The sequence below is a fragment of the Pantherophis guttatus genome, chromosome 6 (assembly GCF_059756535.1).
Source record: "Pantherophis guttatus breed Tessera chromosome 6, ASM5975653v1, whole genome shotgun sequence".
Lineage (NCBI taxonomy): Eukaryota > Metazoa > Chordata > Lepidosauria > Squamata > Colubridae > Pantherophis > Pantherophis guttatus.
In genome coordinates this window covers 51,591,716-51,614,897 of record NC_142068.1, presented here as the reverse complement: position 1 = coordinate 51,614,897, position 23,182 = coordinate 51,591,716, and the positions used below count along the sequence as shown (strand labels likewise).

The following is a 23,182-nucleotide window of genomic DNA, read 5'->3' as shown; positions in this document are numbered from 1 at the left end:
GTAGTTTCTTCACATACACCTAAGCCTACAATACCACCTACAAAACATTTTCTAGATCACTCAGGGATTCTTTCATATGATATTCTCCAAAATTACTATGCATTGTTCCATCTACTTTTTCTTAAGAATTTAGGTGAAGTTATTGAATTGTTTACATTACAGTATTTTGGAAATTGTAATCTTGCAAATACTGTAAAGCACAATGGTAAATAAAATATTCTGGAATATTAAATAAAAAGCTCCTATAAGAAGCTTCTATCAAATTATTTTCTTAAACAAAAATATCCTTAAAATATGAGGCCAAAACTGAAACATTTTAGGATTGTCCCAACAAAGACACTGTGATGACTCCCCCTGTTGCTTCTTTAGTATTCTCTCCAGATGTTAGCTTGGAGAAAGATGAAACAGTTCCAGATTCATCTGGACTTTGGAGAGAAGTTAGTTAATATTTCCAAGCGGCAGTCTGAGAGGGATCTGGCTAAAGCACAGATGCAGCAGCACCCTGAGGCTTCAGGTGAAGAAAACATGCAGCTGCAACCAGTCAGTGATGAAGAAGAGGAACTGCCTTCTGCACCTGATCCAAGAACACGTAGGGCAGAGAAAAGGCAGGAGCAGAGAAGGTCAGCCAGATTACTTGTAAGAAGAAAGCTTCGCCCTTCTTGATGGGCTGCACCAGAAACTGGCTATTTAGCACAGCAGGCAGATGGAACTGATAGTAGGAACAACGTGTTCATTTCCAAGCTGTGTGTTTTCTGATCCCTAATAACTTTTTTTTAAAAAATCAACAAGTCATTAATGAAGAATAATTGTTCACACTGACAAGTCTAAGTAATTTAAGATGACAATATGTCAAATTGTAAGAACTTAGAAGAGGTCATAACAAGAAAACTCTTCAAGAGTATTTGCTAAACATTTACATAATATCCTTGATAATATTTGATATGATTTAATGTTGACAATCAGTTCATCAATCTAGCTCATTGGCCAGAAGGTTAAAATGCTTGAGTAACACACATTTGTACTAAAATATAGTAAACTTAAATATACTGCTTATATAAAAATAAGGAAAAGGGAACATCATACTTTGAGTCTTTGGCTTTTCCTCACTTCCACAATTTCTTTCTTCTTGAGAGTTTTTTGCCAGGATATCTTTATCTTCATTATTCCTGCTTTCCAAAGTTTCTATCTCTTTATAATCATCTACAACTGTATCACTCTGCTGTAAGGGCTCTTCCTTTGGAGGATCTGAAGATATGTACTGCTTCTCCAACTTTAACTGAATATTAGAACTTTCATCTATTTTTCTGTCATTATCATGCTGATCCGAATCTTCTTCAGATTTACTTTCATGCAATTCATCTGGTTTATCTTCAGTATCAAAGTTTAGATGGGTTGCTTTAGTCACTGTATTATCACCTTCAGAGTCACTTACATCTGCATTTTCTTTCTCTGATCTTATGGTGGCTTCCAATATATTAGGTTTGTCTTCCTTTGTACTTAATAAACTGTGTTCATTCTTTACCTCCAATCCAGCAGCTAAGGCAGTCCTTATGGAACATTCTTCTTCTTCCTGACTTACAGTTATTATTTCTTCAAGTTCAGTTATATCGGGTTCCATAATAAGATCATCCTCTCCTACCTCATCAACAGTTACAAGCTCTTCCATATTGGTTGGATACCAAGTTTCCGCTTCCATGTCACTTCCACTCTCCCAGTCCTGCTGAGAAAAGGCAAATTTTATTGGGAAGATTATAATAAATAAACCTGTAGACTGCTTATTACAAATTGTTTTTAATAATAAATCAAATCGCTTCTTTATTACTTCTTTATTAGATTTATATCCTGTCCTTTAGGACCTCAAGAAGGCACACGAAGCCAACTATCTGACTCAAATGCCATGACAAATAATATTTATTTATTACTGATAAATACATGTGGATTTATGTAGTGATAGTACTTACATTTTGTTTTTAAATTTCAAACCATATAATAAATAGAATACAAAAGTAATAATATTGAGTATACAGTGCATCAAAACACATCTTAAAATGTAAACAGTGTTAAATAAGCTTTACAGGTATTTAAGTGATATTAATGTAAAAAGTAGACCAAATTTGGAAGAAAAGGTATTCAATATATAAGTTCAAAAAAAGGTATTTACTCAGGTAGCACCTTCCATCCTGGGGAAAGGTCTCAAGCTACATAGAGAGCATTTTATGTCTATTTACAAACTGAGAAATATTTTAAAAGTGAGAGAAAGAAATAATTTTTCCCTCAAGTTCTCTTTTGTTAAGTGATAAGAGAAGGGCTTAAGAGAGAATTTGATCTAATCTTAAATAACAGATTATTTGAGAAAAAAGATAATACTTCTAAAAAAATTCTTATAGATGGTCTTGTTTGCCTGCAATTCCTGTGCCTTTGTAAAAATTCTAATTTAGAACAAGTAGTCCTCAACTTACAACAGTTCATTTAGTGATTATTCAAAGTTACAATGGCACTGAAAAAAGGGATATGACCAGTTTTCACACTTACGACTATTGTAGCATCCTCATGGTCATGTTATCAAAATTTGGATGCTTGGCAACTGGTTCATATTTATGATGATTGCAGTGTCTTGGGATCACGTGAATCCCTTTTATGACCTTCTGACAAGCTAAGTCAATGGGGAAACCAGATTTACTTAACAACAGTTTGACTAATTTAACAGCTACAGTGATTCACTTAACAACTGTGGCAAGAAAGGTCATAAAATGGGGCAAACTTACTTAACAAATGTTCCACTTAGCAACAGAAATTTTGGACTCATTTGTGGTTGTAAATCGAGGACTACCTGTACTCTTATTTTTATGCAATTTGTGCTAAGCAGTAACTGAACTGAGAACCTTTTTATTTAACCAAATTTCAATTCCATAGGAGTCATAGTCCTAGATTTTTGACACGTTCTGTAGGTCAGCCCATTTGAGTTATCTTGATTCAAAATGTAGTAGTATATAGATATAACATTCTACAATATTTTTGTTATTTTTGCTATTTTTGGTGAGATCATTCGTGGTTCTGGGGTGGAGTTCCATCAGTACACTGATGATACTCAGCTGTACATCTCCACCCCAGGCCATCCCAACGATGCCCTTGAAGTGATGTCCCGGTGCCTGGAGGCTGTGCGGGTTTAGATGGGGAGAAACAGGCTTCAACTCAACCCTTCCAAGACCGAGTGGCTGTGGCTTCTGGCATCCCGATGTAGCCAGATGGTGCCATCGCTGGCTATTGGGGGCAAGTTACTGCCCCCCTCGGAGAGGGCTCGCAACTTGGGCGTCTTCCTGGATGCACGGCTGTCTTTAGAAGAGCACATGACGGCTGTGGCCAGGGAGGCTTTCATCAGGTTTGCCTGATTCGCCAGTTGCATCCTTTTCTAGATCGCGACTCCTTACGCACAGTCACTCAGGCTCTCGTCACTTCCCACCTGGACTACTGCAATGCTCTCTACATGGGATTCCCCTTGAGGAGCACCCGGAGGCTCCAACTGGTGCAGAATGTGGCCGTGCAGGGGATTATGGGAGCGATGGGCCGTTCCCATGTGACAGCCCTCCTGCGCGAGCTGCATTGGCTCCCGGTGGTCTTCCGGGTGCGCTTCAAGGTGTTGGTTACCACCTTTAAAGCGCTCCATGGCACAGGGCCTGGGTACTTGCGGGACCGCCTTCTGCCACCGATAGCCTCCCACCGGCCAGTTCGCTCCCACAGAGAGGAACTCCTCAGGGTGCCGTCAGCCAGGTAATGTCAGCTGGCGACCCCCAGTGGGAGGCCTTCTCTGTGGCAGCACCTGCCCTCTGGAACGACCTGCCCCCAGAGATACGTAGGATACCAGATCTCCGTGCTTTTCGCCGTGCCCTCAAAACTTTTCTATTTCACCAAGCTGGGCTGGTGTAACACCCCCCCCCTAGATATTTTAATTGTAACGGATTTTAGTTGGGATGTTTTAAATCTGGGCCAAAATTTGTTTAATTCTTTTAATAATTTTAAATTTTGTATTGGATGTTTTTTATTCTTGGCTGTTCACCACCCTGAGTCCAGCAGGAGAAGGGCTGTATAAAAATGTAATTAATTAAATAAATAAATAAACAAACAAACAAACAAACAAACAAACAAACAAACAAACAAACTTGAGTACTTACTGACCTTGCAAAAATAAATGTATAGTCTAATTAAACAAAAGATTTTTGTGGTTGTTTTGTCTATAAAACAATTGCAGTTCTTTCATAATTAATGTTAATAATAATGAATTAAAATAATTATTTTTACATTCATGATAGTTTATAGTACTTATTACCTCATTTTCATTTTCTTTTCCTTTCTTTACATTATTTCTTTCAACTATACCAGGTGTCATGTCCTCTGCCTTTTTAGCATTTTCTTTTAATTTCTCTTCATTGCTTTGCTTTTGCCTGATAGTGTCAGGCATCATGATGGACTTTTGTTCTGCTGTTTCCTCCTTAGTTGTGTCTTCACAATGAGAATGTTTATGTTCTCTCAATCTTGTCTCTTCCTTTCTTTTGCCCTTCAAAGCAAAATCCAATGTTTGGTTTTGATATTTATTGGACTTTTGCTTAGATGACTTTCTGTAACAATCTTCTTCTCTCATCTTATACGCAGGCAAAAGGTAAGCCCCTTTTGCACTAGGTGAGCCCCCTCTTAAATATTTTTCTTTGTGCCCTCGGGTTGATTCAACATGGTCTTCCAAGTCCGGGTGCCGTAAATAATGTTTTCTTTCATGAGTCCACATGTCACTCCGATCTCTTTTCTCTTCCACATTCTCTCTCCATGGCAGTAATTCTTTATCTTCCTCTCTCTGAGAATAAGGAAACTGATCCCTTGGCTCTCTTCCATTTCCCCACTCTGTTCGGTTTGTGCTTAATGGGCTACGGGGAGAACTACAGGAAGTGAAGCTTGGAGTCCGTGATCTTGGAGAAAGTGAGCAGTTTATGGGGCTGCGGGATCGAGGCCTTTCCTGTCCATATCTATAGCATAGGGAAAAAGTGGCATGCTGCATATAATCATAAATAAATCAGCTGCTACTTAAGGTCCACAGCTATTTTAAGTTTACTCTTTTTAGATGTAGCATGTGCATTTTAAATTGTCAATAATATTGAATATCATGCTTGCCTTATAATAATATTTGCCATGTGGTTTGCATCATATACTGTATATTTAATCAGAGGAGCAGAAACAAGTGTAAAATGTTAATATATTACTATGGTCAGAAACAAAACTCAATACTAGTACTAAGTAATAATATAAATTAAGTTATATAACTAAAGAGCTCTGGTGGTGATATTAGATATTTATTCAGGAAAAAGATATTTAGATCTCTTATCTTAATCTATCTTGGTTCCTAAGGCAAGGATGGGATGGTCCCAAGACTTCTGGTCCTGAAGTACAGCTATTTCCCCATCTCTGCCTCTCTATGCTGCATCTCTCCATTTCTGGCCATTGCTATCCGTGTCTTGGTGACTGACATCTTTCCCCTTTGCAAAAGGCTGACAAAGTTCTTCACTACTGGAGCATTTGCAAAAATAGCTCAGCTGTTCCACACTTTTCAGAAGGAGGAAAGACATGGGATGACCAAGCGGCTCTTTGCAAGAAAGGGAGTTCTTGCTTTATTCAATATGGACTGCTTTTATTAGGTAGATATAAGCAATCCATACAAAATAAAAGTGATTTAAAAAAAAACAAAACAAAAACAAAGTAAACAGTATAACATATTATTATTCAAATAGGAGAAAATTTCAAACTGTAAGGAACTACTAGTTTATCTTGCATGAATATTTTTTCTAAACTTTCTAGCTTATTCCCAAATTATTAGGAAGGACCAGTAATATTTCTCCTCTACTGAACTCACATTATTTTTCCATACATCACAAAAATTGAACAATATCAACATGAAAAAATACCTGTCTGCTTCTCTCAACATATCTCTTTCTCTTTGAGAATGGATATTTTGTATTATTGCTGCCACATTCTTTCCTGGTTTCTAAGCAAAATAAACATATATCAACTGTAAACAAATGTATACTTCAACATTCTTAAAAAAAAAGTTGGCTAGTCAGATGGCCTATCCTCACCATTGCATCCTTCATGAATTTTTTCTAGTTTTCATTGTAAACAATCAAATCAGTTATATTTTTCAGTTAATTCCTTGTTGATGTGTACAGGTAGTCCTCAATTTACAACCAGAGCAGAGAGTGAAATTTCCATTGCTAAAAGAGGTGGTTGTGAAGTGCAATGTTGCATGAGGGGCAGGCAAAGCCCTTCACAGTATAAATCCCAGCCTCAGTCTGGCCCAGCAGTGGGGCACAAAGGAGCCTCTTGGCACACCAGAGCTCTGGGGCTGTAAGAAGCTTAAGATACAGCATGAAGCCCTTTGCAGCACAAAGCCCAACCTCAGTCTGAACCAGCAGTGTGGGGCAAAGGGAGTGTGCATAGGACTCTGGGGCTACAAAAGGCTCCTGAGCTGTAGCACAAAGCCCAACTCTAGTGTGACCCAGCAGCATGGCACAAAACAAAGCTGTAGCCACTCCACCTTAGTTAACATCCGTGATCACCCTCACCACTCTGCACTCCACTGTCCCAGCTCACCTTCACTGTCTTTATGCTTCCATTGCTGATGAGACGTGCCTGGTCTGACTCTTCATGAGGCAGCTGCTGGCCACATGAGGTCATCTTCTCCAGGTCTGGGAAGGAAACTGCCACATGTGATCTGGAAAGAAAGCCTCATGCAGCTAACAACCCACCTTGCAAAGGACCAGGCTGGGCGTATTTTGTCAGCAGTAGGAGCAAGAAGAAGGTGAAGGTCAGCTAGGGCGGCATGGCCCACAGAGTGCAAGGGGTCAAATGCACATTGTTTAGGGAGATAGTTGTGTGTGGGGAGTTGAAGTGCCCTGTGGGCCTAAGGGTGGGTGCGCTGCCAAGCAATCATATTTTGATCCCATCACCATGAGGGCACTTCGGGGACAAGTTCAGTACCACTGTTACTTTGAAAGGTCATAAGTCAAGGACTACCTGTACATATGAAAATAACTGATACCATATTTTTCGGAGTATAAGACACACCTTTCCCCCCCCAAAAAGAGGGTGAAAATCTGGGTCCGTCTTATACTCCAAATGTAACCTCACCCAGCTTCTCAAACTGAGGATTCAGAGGCCGAAAAAGCATCAGAAACGAAGCTTCAGAAAAGAAGCCCCCAAACACAGCTTCAGAAAAGAAACCCCCAAACACAGCTTCAGAGGCTTTTTTTCTGAGGCTCTGTTTGGGAGCTTCTTTTCTGAAGCTGAATGAATCCTAATTTTATTCCTAATTAAAAGAGAGAGTCACCATTATTAAAATAAAATACTGATATCCTTTCTTAAAGTTCTTAGTCAAAGACTTCATCTGAACTTCTCAGCTCTGAATACCTAGTATATTAGGTTCACTGAATATCCAAAGTCTACCAAGGAGGAGTATTTGAAGGGGAAAAATAGCAAAATGTACTTGTGATTACTTTTGGAAGAGACAAAGTCACAACATAGCCTTGTCTTCATGTAAGGTTGGGTATGGAATTGCTTATCTGTTAGTACAGAAATATGGAAGAGAAGAAAAGAAAGCATGAAAAATCTATCTCAACAATGTGCTATGACTGGATTGTCTTCTTTTCTTTAGAAGCAATTACAATAAAATATTTTATGGGAATGATCCCAGAAGAAAAAGAGAGGGAGGGAAGAAGATGAAGAAGGCTTCAGAAACCTATTCCACAGTGAATCCCCCACTCCACAGGGCCACTGCAATAAACTGTTCTGTAGAAATAGTCCTTTAAGAAAAAAGGCTCCAATTATTTAAAAAAAAAAACACTTAAAAATAATTCTTTTATAGGTTAGTAAGGAAACTTGATAGGATGTGCATTCTGAATTGTAGGGAATATGTAATTGCAATTGCTTGGTCAATCACATAATCAGTCAAAGATCAAACAAAAAGAAACAGTAAAAGAAGTCATGATTTGCATCATTTTGATGCATTTTGTTTGTATCATTGGCATATTTAAACAAATTAAACAGGAAATAGAACCCATCAATGAACAATGCATATACTCTGTACATATCAATCACTAGATGGCTGCAGAAAAAGAAGATAAGAGGAAGGAGCTCCCATGTAACACCTCTCCTGCGCGAGCTGCACTGGCTCCCGGTGGTCTTCCGGGTGCGCTTCAAGGTTTTGGTTACCACCTTTAAAGCGCTCCATGGCTTGGGACCTGGTTACTTACGGGACCGCCTACTACCATCAACAGCCTCCCACCGACCAGTACGCTCCCACAGAGAGGGGCTCCTCCAGGTGCCGTCGGCCAAACAATGTCAGCTGTCGGCCCCTAGGGGGAGAGCCTTCTCTGTGGGGGCACCGACGATCTGGAATGAGCTCCCCCCAGAGATACGGAGGATTCCGGATCTGCGCACCTTCCGCCGCGAGTTGAAGACGCTTTTATTTCATCAAGCTGGCCTCGCCTAAATCTTCTCCCTTTTAAGTGTAAATTCTAAATTTTTAATGGATTTTAAAATATGGGTATTTTAAATTATGGGTATTAATTCAGCCAAATTTATTTAATTCATTTTATTCGATTTTAAATTTTGTATATCTATGTGTTTTATTTCATGGCTGTGCACCGCCCTGAGTCCTTCGGGAGTAGGGCGGTATAGAAATTCAATAATAAATAAAAATAAAATAAATAAATAAAAATAAATACTTAAATTTTATCTGTAAACCAAAATGTGCAGTCGAAGACCATTTCTGAGCAGCCAGATTAACAGAATGACATGACAAACAATATCACCTTTAGTTGAAGTTCTTTATATCTTTTAGACATTCTTATGAGTAACTTGTCATCATTTATCATTGCAGGTTTCTCTTTATAATATTCCACCATAGCCTGAGCTGCTTCAGTATAGGCCATCTCTAAAAAAGCCTGTGATAATTCAAACAATGTTTAGAGTTTAGTTAAGTTATTTAGTACATAGAAGAAATTTAGTACATAGCAAAAACTACAATAGTATATAAAGTATATATTTTTAAAATGTATTTTTTCTAAATATAAATTATTTCAACATATTTATACACACATTATAGATAGATAGATAGATAGATAGATAGATAGATAGATAGATAGAGATAGAGATAGAGATAGAGATAGAGATAGAGATAGAGACAGAGACAGAGACAGAGACAGAGACAGAGACAGAGATAGAGATAGATAGATATATATGTATACAGTATACACACACACATTCTTTACCACTAATGGAATAGTCTGGAATATTAGTTGCAGAAAATTAAAGGAGGCTACTATCTTTAATTCTAGAGGAAAAGAAGGTATCATGATAGATCATCAGTGTAGAAGGTAAGTAGGTAGGTTGACAAATATTCTGCAAACCAGGAAAACAGTTGAATGAAAAGAAAGAGGGAGGAATAGAAAGGCTGAAGCTTTGTTAGTGTTTACTAGTTACCTTGCTTCTCCCTGTTTCTCTTTCTATTACACACAGAGATTTCCAAAAAGGAACCTTATTAGATCTCAGATATATTGAACACAACACACAAAAGGATTATCACGGTATACTTTCCCAAACAGAAAAAAGAGACCTTGTTTTCTCTACAACTCCAAATCCTATCAACCCCAAGTTCAATCATCAGAGTTCCTAACCATTTTTTATAGAATGTGCAAAATTTAAACAAAAGGTTGACGTATTTACATTTCTATAACTAAAAAAAAAATACCTGATTGGTAGATTTCATGAGAATATAATTAGTGACTTTTCCGAAGGGAAGTCCAAGGTTGATTACATCATTCTCTGTACAGCTTCCTTCAGGAAGATTACAGATGTGTACTACACGACCTGGGACATATTTCCTTTGTAGAACCTGCAATTATTAAAAATAAATTTAGAAAAAGAAACAAGTTGTAAAACAACCACCAGCTAAACATACAAATTTGAAATCACACTTCTTATCCTGCGCTTAGTTTGTACAGAGCTGATATTTTTAGAATCTCAAATACTTGTTCATAAATACATATAATCTCCCTTTTGTTGTAGCCAAAGAATCTGGTTAAAAATTAATACTATCATGTAATTGTATATTGAAAGATATATAAATAACACTTTTATGTAAGGTACAGACTGCAACAATACTTTGGAGAAATCTATAAATCCACCGTTCTACTAATCACTATGCATATATCATCCAGGTCTAAAAACACATCCCATTTCTCTAATACTCCCGGAGATAACTGTACCATCAATGTCTTAGTACACATCACAATGATAAAAAAAATAATGAAATATCAGGGGCAAGTAGATAAGTCACATGGTTTGCATCATGTTGTTGTGACTCATATTTTGCCATTTGCTCACACTCTCTGGCCCCCACGGATAACTATGAATATTATACATTTACCCGAGAAGCGACGTTTGATATCTGTGCTGAAAAGGCAACACAGCTTCACACTTCATTAGTGTCTTACCCTTAGCCTTGAGTAGCAACTGAAATTTGAGACTAAGGAGAATGACTTGATCACATCTTTGCAACTAAAGAACATGAACAGGCTTTGAATGCTGACTTAAGATCCTGCCAGTTAACACTCTGGAGCTTGATTCCTCTAAAAGGAGGCAATGCACCCAATGAGAACCAACAGAGTTACATTTTAAAGAATCTGTATTCAAAAAAGAAAGATGGAATTACTTTGGATTGTTGGCTTTCCTTTGTATTCTGTCAAATAATGGGTACTACTTAATATCAGGATAATTCCATTATTACACAAAAAAAATATGTAAATTATACAATACTATCATTCTCTCTCATTTCTTATTAACTTTATTCACTTTACCACAGCTTCCTATAAAGGATTTTTTTTTTGTTATTAAATAGATATGGTGTTTAAAGATTGTGGTGTTTAAAGAGATGAAATTTGTATTGCAGTTTCTCTCTGTCATCTTGATAATTTAGGCCCAGTGTAGAATACACTGACTGACTCAATATGGCAGCTGAGATGTTCCTTGTGATAGTTAAAACTTTGTTTATTAATATTGGCTACAGTAACAGACTCTGCAAGATGGTCTGTGCTTTATTTCCCCATCTCGTCTTATACTTATGTGAATTAGGAAGATGTCTCTCCCTGAATTTCTTTATATGGCATTTTTTAATTTTGGTTTAAGTCATATTTTTCCTTGTAGCTTTGATAAAGAATCTGGCTTATCTCTAACATGCAACCCAGTCTCCAGGAGCAATTTCAGTATGGAACAGAAAGTGACTCCAGTGGAATTCCAGTCTTCAGGAAGAACTTGGTAAGTGGATAAAAATGCCAAATCCATTCTAAACTTCTGGATGACTGTGTGGTGGACTATAGTGAAGAAGAAAAAAGGCTACTGGAATGTCCATCACTGCATCTTCAATAGAGCCGAGGTGGCACAGTGATTACAGTGCAGTACTGCAGGCTACTCAAGTTCGGCAGTTCAAATCTCACCGGCTCAAGGTTGAGTCAGCCTTCCATCCTTCCGAGGTGTGTAATATGAGGACCCAGATTGTTGGGGGCAATATGTTGACTCTGTAAACCACTTAGAGAGGGTTGTAAAAGCACTACGGAGCGGTATATAAGTCTAAGTGCTATTGCTATTGCTATTTTCACTGAAGGACAGTGAAAATACACAGAAGCTAGTATACCATGGAGGTTTAGTGAATACTGGAGAGACCAAACTGGTTTACAAGAAAGACCAAATGAAGAATAGAAAAGAGGGAAGGCAAGACAAAGTGTTACATGACCAGTACTTTAAAAAAACCTAGAAGGCAAAACAGATAACAAGAAGAGCTGACAATGGCCAGAAAGAGTGGGAAAGAAAGAGGCAGAGGAACTAATTCTGTTTGTACAAGACCAAGTCTTAAGAACAAATACATTCAAAGCCAGAATTGAAAAGACAGGAACTTGCAATAAATGCCATCTTTGCAAAGAAGCTGAAGAAACAGTGGACCACTTAGTTAGCTGCTGGAAGAAGAGCGGACAGAATGACTACAAGCAACGGCATGACAAAGTAGCAACAATGAAGCATTGGAAAATCTGAAGGAAATACAATTTGCCTGCAAGCAAGAACAGTGGGATCAAAAAAGGAACGGAAAATGAAAAGCTAAAGTGCTCTGGGACTTGAAAATACAGATAAGCACCTGCCACACTCCGGATTTAACAATTATCAATGAGAAAGTCAAAGGGTTTTGATAGTGGACAGTGCAATACCTGGAAATAGCAGAAGAAAAGAGAAAGAACTGGAGAAAACAACAAAATACAAAGGCCTGTAAATAAAAGTAGAACAACTGTGGCAAAAGAAAGCAACCAATTGTAATAGGCACCTTGGGTGCAATCCCAAAACATCTGGAGTACCACTTGAATGCCTGTGGCATTGACAAAATCACCATCTGTCAATTGCAAAAGGCAGCTTTACTTGGAACAGCTTGCATCCTGTGACAATATCTTTAACACCATCAAACAACAACATCTGCCTATGTCAGGCCCTTAGAAAGGATTCCATAGATGAATAAAAATTCCAAATCCAGTCTAAACAGATGGCTGATTGTGCAACCAACTATAATAAAAATACTCACATTTCCACCAGGTGGTACGTAAGAGAATGTGGAACTTGACTGGCCAAATGAAGATGTAGAATTGTATGACTCAGCATTTAAAGGGTAATCTAAAGAAATGACACATATTCCATGAAAATCTACCATTATATATATGCAAAAAAAAAAAAAGAAGAAGAAGGCATTTCCTTAAACATAGATTTTGACAGAGTAAAATAATTTCAGTTACTCTTGATAGTAATTGCTCTAGTGATGACTGCTGTTTGCATCTATTTATTTTGTTTTTATTGTTTTAATGTTTTTTAAATTGCTTTAATTGTTTTGTAATTTTAGAATTATAAACCATCCATAGTTACTTGGTTGAGTTGGGCAGCTATAGAAATTGAATGAATGAATGAATGAATGAATGAATGAATGAATGAATGAATGAATGAATGATGAAAGTCTGAGGAATTTACAGAAAGCTAAGCTAACTTATTACTTCAAGATATAACCAGGAAGAATAGACATGTCCGGATAATAAGCCCAATCAGGCTTTTCAGTGTATGCGATAATATAAAACACCCCCACAAAATAAGCCCCCCCACCAACTACTTACATATATGCACAGCCAGGCCCGCCATTTCCTCTGGTTACTTGCCGCGCAACCAAAATGAGTTGAGGAGGTGAGGCCGGAGAAGGGCAAGGAGGGGGACATGCCCTCCCCTCCCCATTCTTTGCGCCGGCCGAGCAGCCCAAAACGTTCCATCCCACCCCAATGGCAACAGCAGCCTGGCTGCTTCCCTTCCCTGCCGTCTCTTTATCGAGAGGGGTGGCAGAGGGGCGGGGGAGAAGCAAGAGGCGTGGAGCAAGACATGGCTCTCCTTGCCATCTCTTCTCCCCCCCCCTCGCAGAGCATGGTAGGACTCATGCCCCTTGCTTATCCACCCACCCCCTTTAGGGATGCAATTTGGAAGTGGGAGGTGGGGCGGGCGAGAAGCAGGACGCATGTCTTACCTTTCAAGCTCCATCTCTTTCCTCACCGTTGTGTCCAGGGAAATACGCTGTAAAAGAAAACTTTATCGCGAGTTCGAGAAGTTTGATTGAACTTGCGAGGTTTTCTTTTACAGCGTGTTTCTCTGGACACAATGACGAGGAACACGACGGAGCTGGAAAGATAAGACGTGCGTCCCACTTCTCGCCCACCCCACCTACAACCCCTCTCGATAAAGAGACAGTGGGGAAGGGAAGCAGCTGTTGCCATTGGGGTGTGGTGGGACATGTTGGGCCACTCAGCCGGCGTGAAGAACAGGAAGGGCAGGCGATGGCAGCGACAGGACATCTAGTCTCACACTCATCGCCTCCTGCACCCCCAAAATAATAAGAGCATCCGATAATAAGGCCAAGCCCTTATTCGGGGGTCAAAAGAAAATAAGTCCCTGTCTTATTTTTGGGGAAACACAGTGTGTGTGTGTGTGTGTGTGTGTGTGTTTGTGTGTGTGTGTGTGTGTGTGTGTGTATTACTTGAATGATTTACCTTCAGTACCAGACACATTGAACACACTTTTATTATTTGGAGAGGAAGAATGCAATACTCCTTTTGCTGCTGAATGCAACATACAATGTATGTCAGTGCTAAAAAAAGAAACAAAAATTGAAATTCAGATGTAGAATAAGAATACATGGGTCGGATCTTAATGAGCTTAGTTACCACAAATGTTGTACTGAAGAAATACAATAATACCACACCAGTAACAGAAATTATGAAATTATTCTAAACATCAAACTTAACATTAAGTTAGTACAACTGGCTATTCTTGGAATCTTTTAAAATTTTTCAACCAATAAATAACCATGGAAAACAGCTGGAAAATACAAAATAAATGATTAGAGTTATAATTAAAATATAAATAAAACTGAAGCATAAACTGAATTTAGATACAAGAGAATTGTTATCTGAATTCAGTGAACATTCCTTCTGCTTTTGTTAAGAACAGCGTAGTTAGACTTCACAAAAATATCTGTAGTAGAGTATCTGCAATCTATCCTGCTCCCAACATCACTGGATATAAAAGGTTGGGCCATGGGAGCAGTATGGTTTGCTACTCATTTATCTTCTACTGTGCAGTGTAGCAGCATGCCTGTCTGCACTCTTGGATTCTGTGTCTGGGCTGCCAGTGGCGTTCCCTAGGCTTATAGTATGGGGGTATTTCAATCTGCTGCTCTGGGAAGGGGGTCTGAGATAGTGCAGGTGTTCATGGTCACGATGGCAGACATGGACTTTGTCCAACTTATCCATAGTCCTATTCACATGGGGGGGGAGGTGTCACTCAATAGATCTTGTGTTTGCCTTGATAGTGGTGTTATGATCTGGTTTTGTGGGACATTAGTATCAGTCTCTTGTCAGAGGGACCACGCTCTCTTCGCCCTAGAATTCTCCACAGCCACCTCCTATGTCAGGCAAGTGGAGTCTATTCAACTTGCCTACCCAGGCCAAGTGTGTTTTAAAGGGAATGTGAGGTTCTTTCCGAAGCTCTGGTCAAAAGCTCACCAGAGTCCTGGTCACAGCTTGGAATGGGGGGCCATGAACCACACTCTCTGTCTACATTGATTTCATAGAGCACCATGTTTTACAGAGCTGTTCCAAAAAATGAAGTGACATGAGATACTCAAGCACTATTGGAGGAAGACAAAGAATGGGACTGACTGAGCACAGGAAATACCCTACATTAGGACTTAACTTGTGGCAATAAAAGCAATTTAGTGTAACTAGTTCTCTACTCTCATCGCACCTGCAACTACCAACCAGCAGTCCTGTTTTGGTGGCCAGGTCCCTCCTAGGTAAAAAGGAGCTGGGTAAACCCTTGGAAGGTTGCTGTGACGAATATTCTAAACATGTCAGATAAAGTTGCTCAACTTCCCTTGGAGTTGGGCTCTAGCTGGGCAAATCTTTTGGACGTGACAGGGTTACATCTGTATCTTGTTATCTGGGAGGAGTTCGAGCTAGTTTCCCATGCCCTTTTAATTGATAAAGGCCACCCAGGAGGTAGTATGTTGTTGGGTCCAAGCAATGATCAATGCCTCTTTTCAAGAAGGGGTGGTGTCATCTGCTTTATTTATTTATTAATTTTGCTGCCCATTGAAAGTGACTCTTTGAAGGAGGCAGTGTTGTGCCTCTTCTCAGGAGGCGATGTTTGAACTCAACAGTGTTAAACAACTTTCACTCAGTCTTTCCTTTTTTAGGGAAAGTTACTGAGAGGTTGGTACACAACTACAGTGGGCCCTGGATGAGGCAGATTATCTTTTCAATCCGGGTTCAGTCCAGAGCACAGAACTGAAATAGCATTGACTGTGCTTGTTGATGACTTTTGGAAGGCTTGGGATAGAGGTGGTATAACCATTCTGGTCCTCCCTGGCTTTCAATATCATTGACCATGGTATTATGGATCAACTTAAGGTTTTGGAGTGGGAGGCAATGTGGTGGTTCTCCTTCCTCTACAGTCATTCCAGACAGGGTGGGTGGGGAAAGACAAGTCATGCCCTAGGGCTGTGATGGCGAACCTATTGCACGCGTGTCAGAAGTGGCATGCAGAGCCATCTCTCCGGGAACCCATTGCTCTTCTGGTCTTCATGTGCGCAGGAGCACCGGAAACTGGAAAAGCAGCTCCTTGGTGTGCATGCATGCGCTGGAAAACAAAGCTTCCGGTATGTGCGCACTGGCCAGCTGGTCTTTGTGCATGCATGTGTGCCAGAAACTGGAAGACCAGGTGATGGTGTGCATGTGCACGCCAGAAACCAGAAGCTCAGATTCCCGGCGCCTGCATGCACAAAAGGGAGCTGCTCCTCCGGTTTCTGGTGCTCCCACATGCATGCGTCGGGGAGCTGTTCTTCTGGTTTCGGGAGTTCCCCCCTGCCCACGCGCTCTCTCCCATTTCAGCACTCAGTGCCAAAAAGGTTTGCCAACACTGACCTAGGGTCTTGCAAAGTGGAGTGCCTCCAAATTGAAGCCTTTCACCTCTCCTGTTTAACATGTACACAAAATGATTAAGGGAGATCATCTATTGGTATGAAGCCCAGTTTAGGCAAGTAGAAATCTCACTTTCAAAGCTGTATCTTAATATTACATTTGTCATAGATTGTCAGTCACAATATTTTTTTCTTTTGAAAATAATTCTGTTTCTTATATTGTTTTCTGAGCATGAGTAAGTGTGTATGTGTGAAGATATATATTCATTCACTAGATACAAATATAAAAGACTAAAGATGATGCACTGATATATATTTCAACTACTCACTTCTCTGAGAAAGTCAAGCAATTCTGAATATGAAGATTTCCTTTAATGTGCTGATCCCAGTCCTCAATTAAAAGAACAAGAAAGATAGAATGAATTACCAGAAAAGATACATCTTGTGTGCTATATCCATAGTACTTTGTCATTTTTATGAAAAAAATTCTATACCATTCATCAAGTTATGATAAAAGAAAAGATGTTATATTTTGAAAAATAGGGTGGCCAAAATGAAGACCTTAAATCATTCATTTAGTCAAGTAAATCCATAAATTATTCAAGTCCATTACTCTGTATAATTAGGTGATGTTTCTATGGGTAAGAAAACAATTTCAATTTATGTTAATCCCATCTAGAGAAATGTCACTGGACACACGTGAACAAAAGTGCACATTTTCTAGAATCCAGTCTTTATGGAGTGGGATTTGTGATTTTGGGAGGAATATAAATTTGAGTGTTTGCACAGAGTTGTGACAATTACCAATGTAAAATAGTCAGATCTTTATCATTTGCAATATTATGGATGGAATATTAATGTTACATATCAATGATGTAGAACAAATTTAATCTGGTGGTAGTTATTTTACCCACATTAAAATTCTCCAGGCAATTCTAATGACATTTCATCTTTTCATTTACAAATGTTAGTAAAACATCAAATGCATATGCATGTAGAATAGTATCAGAAATTATTAACTATAATAATTACAATAGTACCATGGCAAGATATAGAACAGCATACCTTGTGATTTTAGATATAAACTTGTTTTATCACTTTTAAAATTAAAAATACATATATCCTGTCAGAAAAAATATAATGCATTGATTCTATTGATAAAGTAACCCAGGTATGATAGTTCTTAAGCAACGAAACACTTATTATCTGGAAAGAGACAACTTAACAAGAAGGTCCAAATCTGAAACAAACTTACCTTAAGGTCAAATACCTTCTTACTGCATAATGTACAAATGTGTGGGAAGCTAAGAGGTGCAATACTATGAAAGTCATTTAATTCATGGGACTGAAGAGGCCTCACTGGCAATCCAGAAGTAACAGGTTCCTGTTTCTGTCTTGTTTGTGTGTTACTGTAATTTTGTTTACCATTTTTAGTTCTGCTGAAAAAACATGGAGTACCAGTGCTAAATTTTGTATCTGGTGTTGGTTCTTCAGGGTTATAGAGATCACTCCTTACTTCGTATGGGACATTTGTTGATGGCCACACATTGGCATTGGGCATAATGTCAATTTTATTTTGACTAGAGAAAGTAGAAGGATTTTCCCATTGATTGCTTGTATCTCTTTCATGTACTATAGAACCCATTTTTCCTTTTTGATTCTGATGAGAATTTTGAGAGTCAGCAGCAGATGTCAAAGACTGTGTACAGGTTGTATGCTGGCCTTTAGACATAGCTCCATAAAACTCTTTCTGAAATCCCAGTTGGCCTTCAGACATTCCATTTCCAGATGACACTGGGACTGGATGAGAACCACTGGTTATAAAGCTCTGTTGGCAGCATTGACCAGCATCAGAGGAGAAAAGCTGTTCATTGTAATCATAACATCCACTTGTGGTAGAGGAGGCACTAGTTTTATTTAGACCCATAGATACAGCTTGTTGTCCAGTTGTTTGAGAAATTACACCCCCAAAAGGGTTTAGGACTACAGTACTGACATTTTGATTTGGAAGGTTACTTACTGACCCCAGAGTTCCACCATGGGCCGTCAAAGATGGGTTCTGTGTTGGAAAATGTATTCCACCAGGTGGAAATCTAGTATTGGTGGCCCCAGGACCTACAGCATGTCCTGGAAGAGTATTAAACATGGAAGGGTGTCTTAATTGATTGAAAAGTGGCTGAGACATGGCCACTTTAGAAAGAACCTGGTTCAGGACAGTTGCAGCTGCTGTGTTGTTGTTCACTGCTGTCTGAGCCAATTTTAGTCTGTGTAGTGTAAGCTGTGCCTGAAGCTGAGCCAAATGAAGACTTGCAGAAGAAGGAAGCAGTGGATTTGCGGTGTTGACAGTAAATATATTCTTGTCCAGAAGTTTGGCAGCACTGTAAAGTAATAGGCAATAATTTTAATTTGTCTTTGATCAATGTCATCTGTAGGCATTTTCCACCAAATTATGACTAAGAGGAACAATATTATTCCTGGCATCCTTATTAAATCCTTGGAAGCAAAGAAAGTAATTGATGATATGTAATTGTCATCTTATGAAGTATTTGCAACAGTCATTTCATTTATGAAGACGAATGGGACGTCAAAAAGAAGCTTGCAAGCTAAAATACTAAGAGAAGTGTAACTAAAGAACAATAAATCTGCTCGATTTAGTCAAATTTGTATATGTGAATCTTACAAATGAAAAAATTATTTTCTAGCACAGAAAACAGTGACATTCAATCATGGTTGTCATTATCAATGTTTGTATAAAACTATAAATCCATATAATGTATGAATTGCAGTTAAGGGGCTTTGCTAATGACTAAACTGAAGCCCAAATTGCATTATTAAATATTTTATTTTTTCACTATTTGAAGAGCTGTCTCACAAATAATTTTCACTGGCATACAATGTTTCTTTGTAAGTTCAACAGGGTTGTGGCACAATGAACATTTCCTTTTACATTGGTACTTTTGAGTTCTAATCTACAAAATAATTCTAATGCCTTGGAGGTTATTTTCAATGGAGTTAGAGAAACTGGGACAGTAGGTATAATCAATTTCAGAAGTCCAAATATATCTTCACAAAAAGTTTGAAAGCACAATTATACAGCCAATGGTGACCAGCAAAAGAGTGATATGGAGTCATTCTTTTCATCTGACGTTTGGGAGCAAAAAAAGTAATTGGCAACATGTAATTATCAATTTATGAATTATTTGGAACATAAAGTGAGAGATTTACTTTGTCTCACTCCACTAGGATGGAGATGGGGGAAATAAAAAAATATTTAATTAAAATTAGTTATGTTCGCCCAACATAGACATCCAGTCCTGGCTCGCACAAAGAGTTAAGACAATTATACTTGCAACTTTAGAGATGTGGAATAGAGTAAAATTCTATATAAAGTTCTCATTCTGTTTATATATTCAGTTCATTTTATCTAGTGGTTCAGCCCCAGAGGGTCTCAAAACCTACTTTATATTTTATAAATTTAATTAAATTAATAAACCATGAATAATAGATTATATGGGGAAATGCATGTTTGTTCTCATTGCTTTTATACTTTTATTTCCTTTCTCATTGTGTGCAGTTCTATGAAAGATATATTGTGTATCTGCCAGTAACTCCTGAATCCCTTGGTAGCTCCCTGTAGCACAAAGGATAACACATTCTTCGGCTCAGTCTTTGTAAACATGCCCAACATTCCCTAGTCATACCACTAATAACTACAACGATCTAACACAAATAGATTTCACAGAAGATAATGTTGAAAAGGCACTACATAGACTAAAACCATCTCTACCTATTGGACCTGATGGACTATGTGCATACTTCTTAAAAAAGCTTTCTACTGCTATAGCAGAACCCCTAAGCATAATGTTCGAAAAATCTTTCAGGACCAGCTCCCTACCCAACGTATGGTCACTAGCCATAGTCATCCCTATCTTCAAAAAGGGAGACACCAGGCTAGTCGAAAATTACAGACCAATCTCTTTATGCTGCGTCACCTGCAAAGTCATGGAATCAATCATCAACCAATCCATTACCCTCCACATAAAAACAAACAACCTACTCTCTAATAAACAATTTGGTTTCAGAAGTAAATTATCCTGTAATCTACAACTTCTTCACTGCAAAAACATACAAATCTTGATCAGGGCAAAGCAATAGATGAAATTTACATAGACTTCTGTAAAGCCTTTGATTCAGTGGTACATGACAAACTACTTCTAAAACTAAAATCCTATGGCATCTCCAGACCCCTCCATAATTGGATAACCGCGTTCCTGTCAAACAGACAACAAGTGGTCAAAATAGGGAGTGCCCTATCAAATCCTGCACCTGTTAATAGCGGTGTTCCCCAAGGCAGCCAAAGCCCACTGTAACAACATTGCCAAAAAGGCATTATGGGTTGTAAACCTAATCTTGCATAGCTTCTTCTCCGGTAATATTACACTACTAACCAGAGCATACAAAATATTTGCTAGACCAATTCTTGAATACAGCTCATCTGTCTGAAACCCGCACTGCATATCAGATATTAATACAATTGAATGTGTCCAGAAATATTTCACAAGAAGAGTTCTCCACTCCTCCGCTCGCAACAAAATACCTTATGCCACCAGACTTGAAATTTTGGGCTTAGAAAATTTAGAACTATGCTGTCTTCGGTATGACCCAAGCATAGCTTATAAAATCATCTGCTATAATCTCCTACCTGTCAATGACTACTTCAGCTTCAATCACAACAATACATGAGCACACAATAGATACAAACTTAAAGTGAACCGCTCCAAAATCGATTGCAGAAAATACGACTTCAGCAACAGAATGGTCAATGCCTGCAATGCACTACCTGACTCTACCAAAACCCCCAAAATTTTAACCTTAGACTGGCTACTGTTGACCTCACTCCATTCCTATGAGGTCTGTAAGGGGCATGCATAAGAGCACCAACATGCCTACCATCCCTGTCCTAATGTTCTCTTTAATTGTATTCATTTTATGTATTAAAATTCATGCTTATACTTATGTATATTATCTAATACGTACTCAACAAATAAATAAATAAAAAAAAATAAAAATAAATAAAATTAAACCAGTCGATATGGAAGTGCTCTCTAATCTCTAAGCGTACTGTTTAAAATATAAAGTTCCATTTGAGGTGTAATATGGAGGACTCAGTTGGTAGACAAAGCACAAAGAATGGATTCTTATGAAAAAACAGATTAGAAAGTGAGCTTGCCAATTTAGCAGAAAGTCTTGGATTGTTTTATGTACTGTAGTATTTATTCAGTTAGGAAAGGAGAGGAAGACATTTTCCTTTTACATTTAATTACCTAGACAAGGGTTTTGGATTGGGTCTCTCCCCCTCCCCCCCTTTTGATATCTGGCATGTATTTTTCTTTTTTATTCTTTTCTTTTTTTAGTTTCTATTAGTTCTTATATTTTACATTGTAGTGTTCAATAAAATTACCACAAAAATAATCTAACAATTGCTGATTCAATGCCAAAATCAATAGCAAATTATGTGCTTTAAAAAAAAACTCCACTATCTTTCTAGGAACAAATTATCTTTGAATTACATTTTGAGAATAACTTCCAAGTTGCAGAATAGTAAATCTGTTTGCAACCTAGGTTGTAAGGAGAAGAACAAAAAAACCTCATCCATTTAACAGAATACCGATTTGTGACCAGAAACTCTTAGTGCCTTATGCTCTGGATATTTATTGAATACATAAAAAAATTAAAAGCTACAGTCTTTGTACATTGCATAATTCAATGAAGTTGTGCAGTGGTTAGAGTGCAGTACTGCAGGCTACTTCTGCTGACTGCTGGCTGCCTGCAATTTGGGAGTTCAAATTTCACCAGGCTCAAGGTTGATTTAGCCTTCCATCCTTCCAAGGTGGGTAAAATGAGGAACCAGATTGTTGGGGGCAATAAACCACTTAGAGAGGGCTATAAAACACTGTAAAGCAGTATATAAATCTAAATGCTATTGCTATGCTATTATAGCATTTCTAGATCATCCCCCCAAAAAGGAAATTACTACATACAATGTAGCATAGTAATTAAGCTTTTCATTAAGTGCAATTCCCTATCTTTATAAGAAAGTCACATTCCGAAAACAATAACAACTTTATATGGAGAGGTAAACCATAAAATAATTGCACAATCAGGATTAGGAGATGATGGCAGTTAGCACTGCACAAATGTCTAGTATACAAAGAGGGCAGAGAGAGAGGAGAGAGTGGGGAGAGAAAGAGAGGAAGAGAGAAAGAGGGAGGGAGGGAGGGACGGAGAGAGAACATTTTAAAAATCTACATATATTATTATTTATAGGAATGGTTTTTCTAAAGCACTAATATTTCTTCGTTAATTTTACTTTTGTAAAAAAAAATAGGATCATTATTCAAACATATACAAATATATTATTAGTGTATTGATATAACTTGCTAGTAGCATTAATATTACTAAACAGTATGCTTTATTTATATATAACAAAAATTCAAATGCATAAAATCAGTGAAACATTCTCTGTGTAATTTTTAACAATTATATAATCATGGTCAAACAATCCAAGTATTACAAAATAACTTTGAATATAGTTGATGA

General features: G+C 38.1%; 1 protein-coding gene across 3 annotated transcripts in view; it reads right to left on the bottom strand.

Annotated features, from left to right (window-relative positions):
• The window catches only part of RBM20 (RNA binding motif protein 20), an 88,797-nt gene that overhangs the window by 9,704 nt on the left and 55,911 nt on the right, over positions 1–23,182 (bottom strand). For 2 of the 3 annotated variants that reach the window (XM_034440077.3, XM_087872883.1), the window contains 9 exons: positions 17,838–18,960; positions 16,912–16,973; positions 14,154–14,251; positions 12,659–12,747; positions 9,788–9,931; positions 8,850–8,981; positions 5,946–6,025; positions 4,325–5,012; positions 1,084–1,720 (listed from right to left, as the gene is read on the bottom strand). In XM_034440077.3, the coding sequence (XP_034295968.2) occupies positions 1,084–1,720; positions 4,325–5,012; positions 5,946–6,025; positions 8,850–8,981; positions 9,788–9,931; positions 12,659–12,747; positions 14,154–14,251; positions 16,912–16,973; positions 17,838–18,960 (3,053 nt within the window). The remainder of the gene's footprint in view (positions 1–1,083; positions 1,721–4,324; positions 5,013–5,945; positions 6,026–8,849; positions 8,982–9,787; positions 9,932–12,658; positions 12,748–14,153; positions 14,252–16,911; positions 16,974–17,837; positions 18,961–23,182) is intronic. The other variant, XM_034440078.3, reaches the window with a different exon arrangement.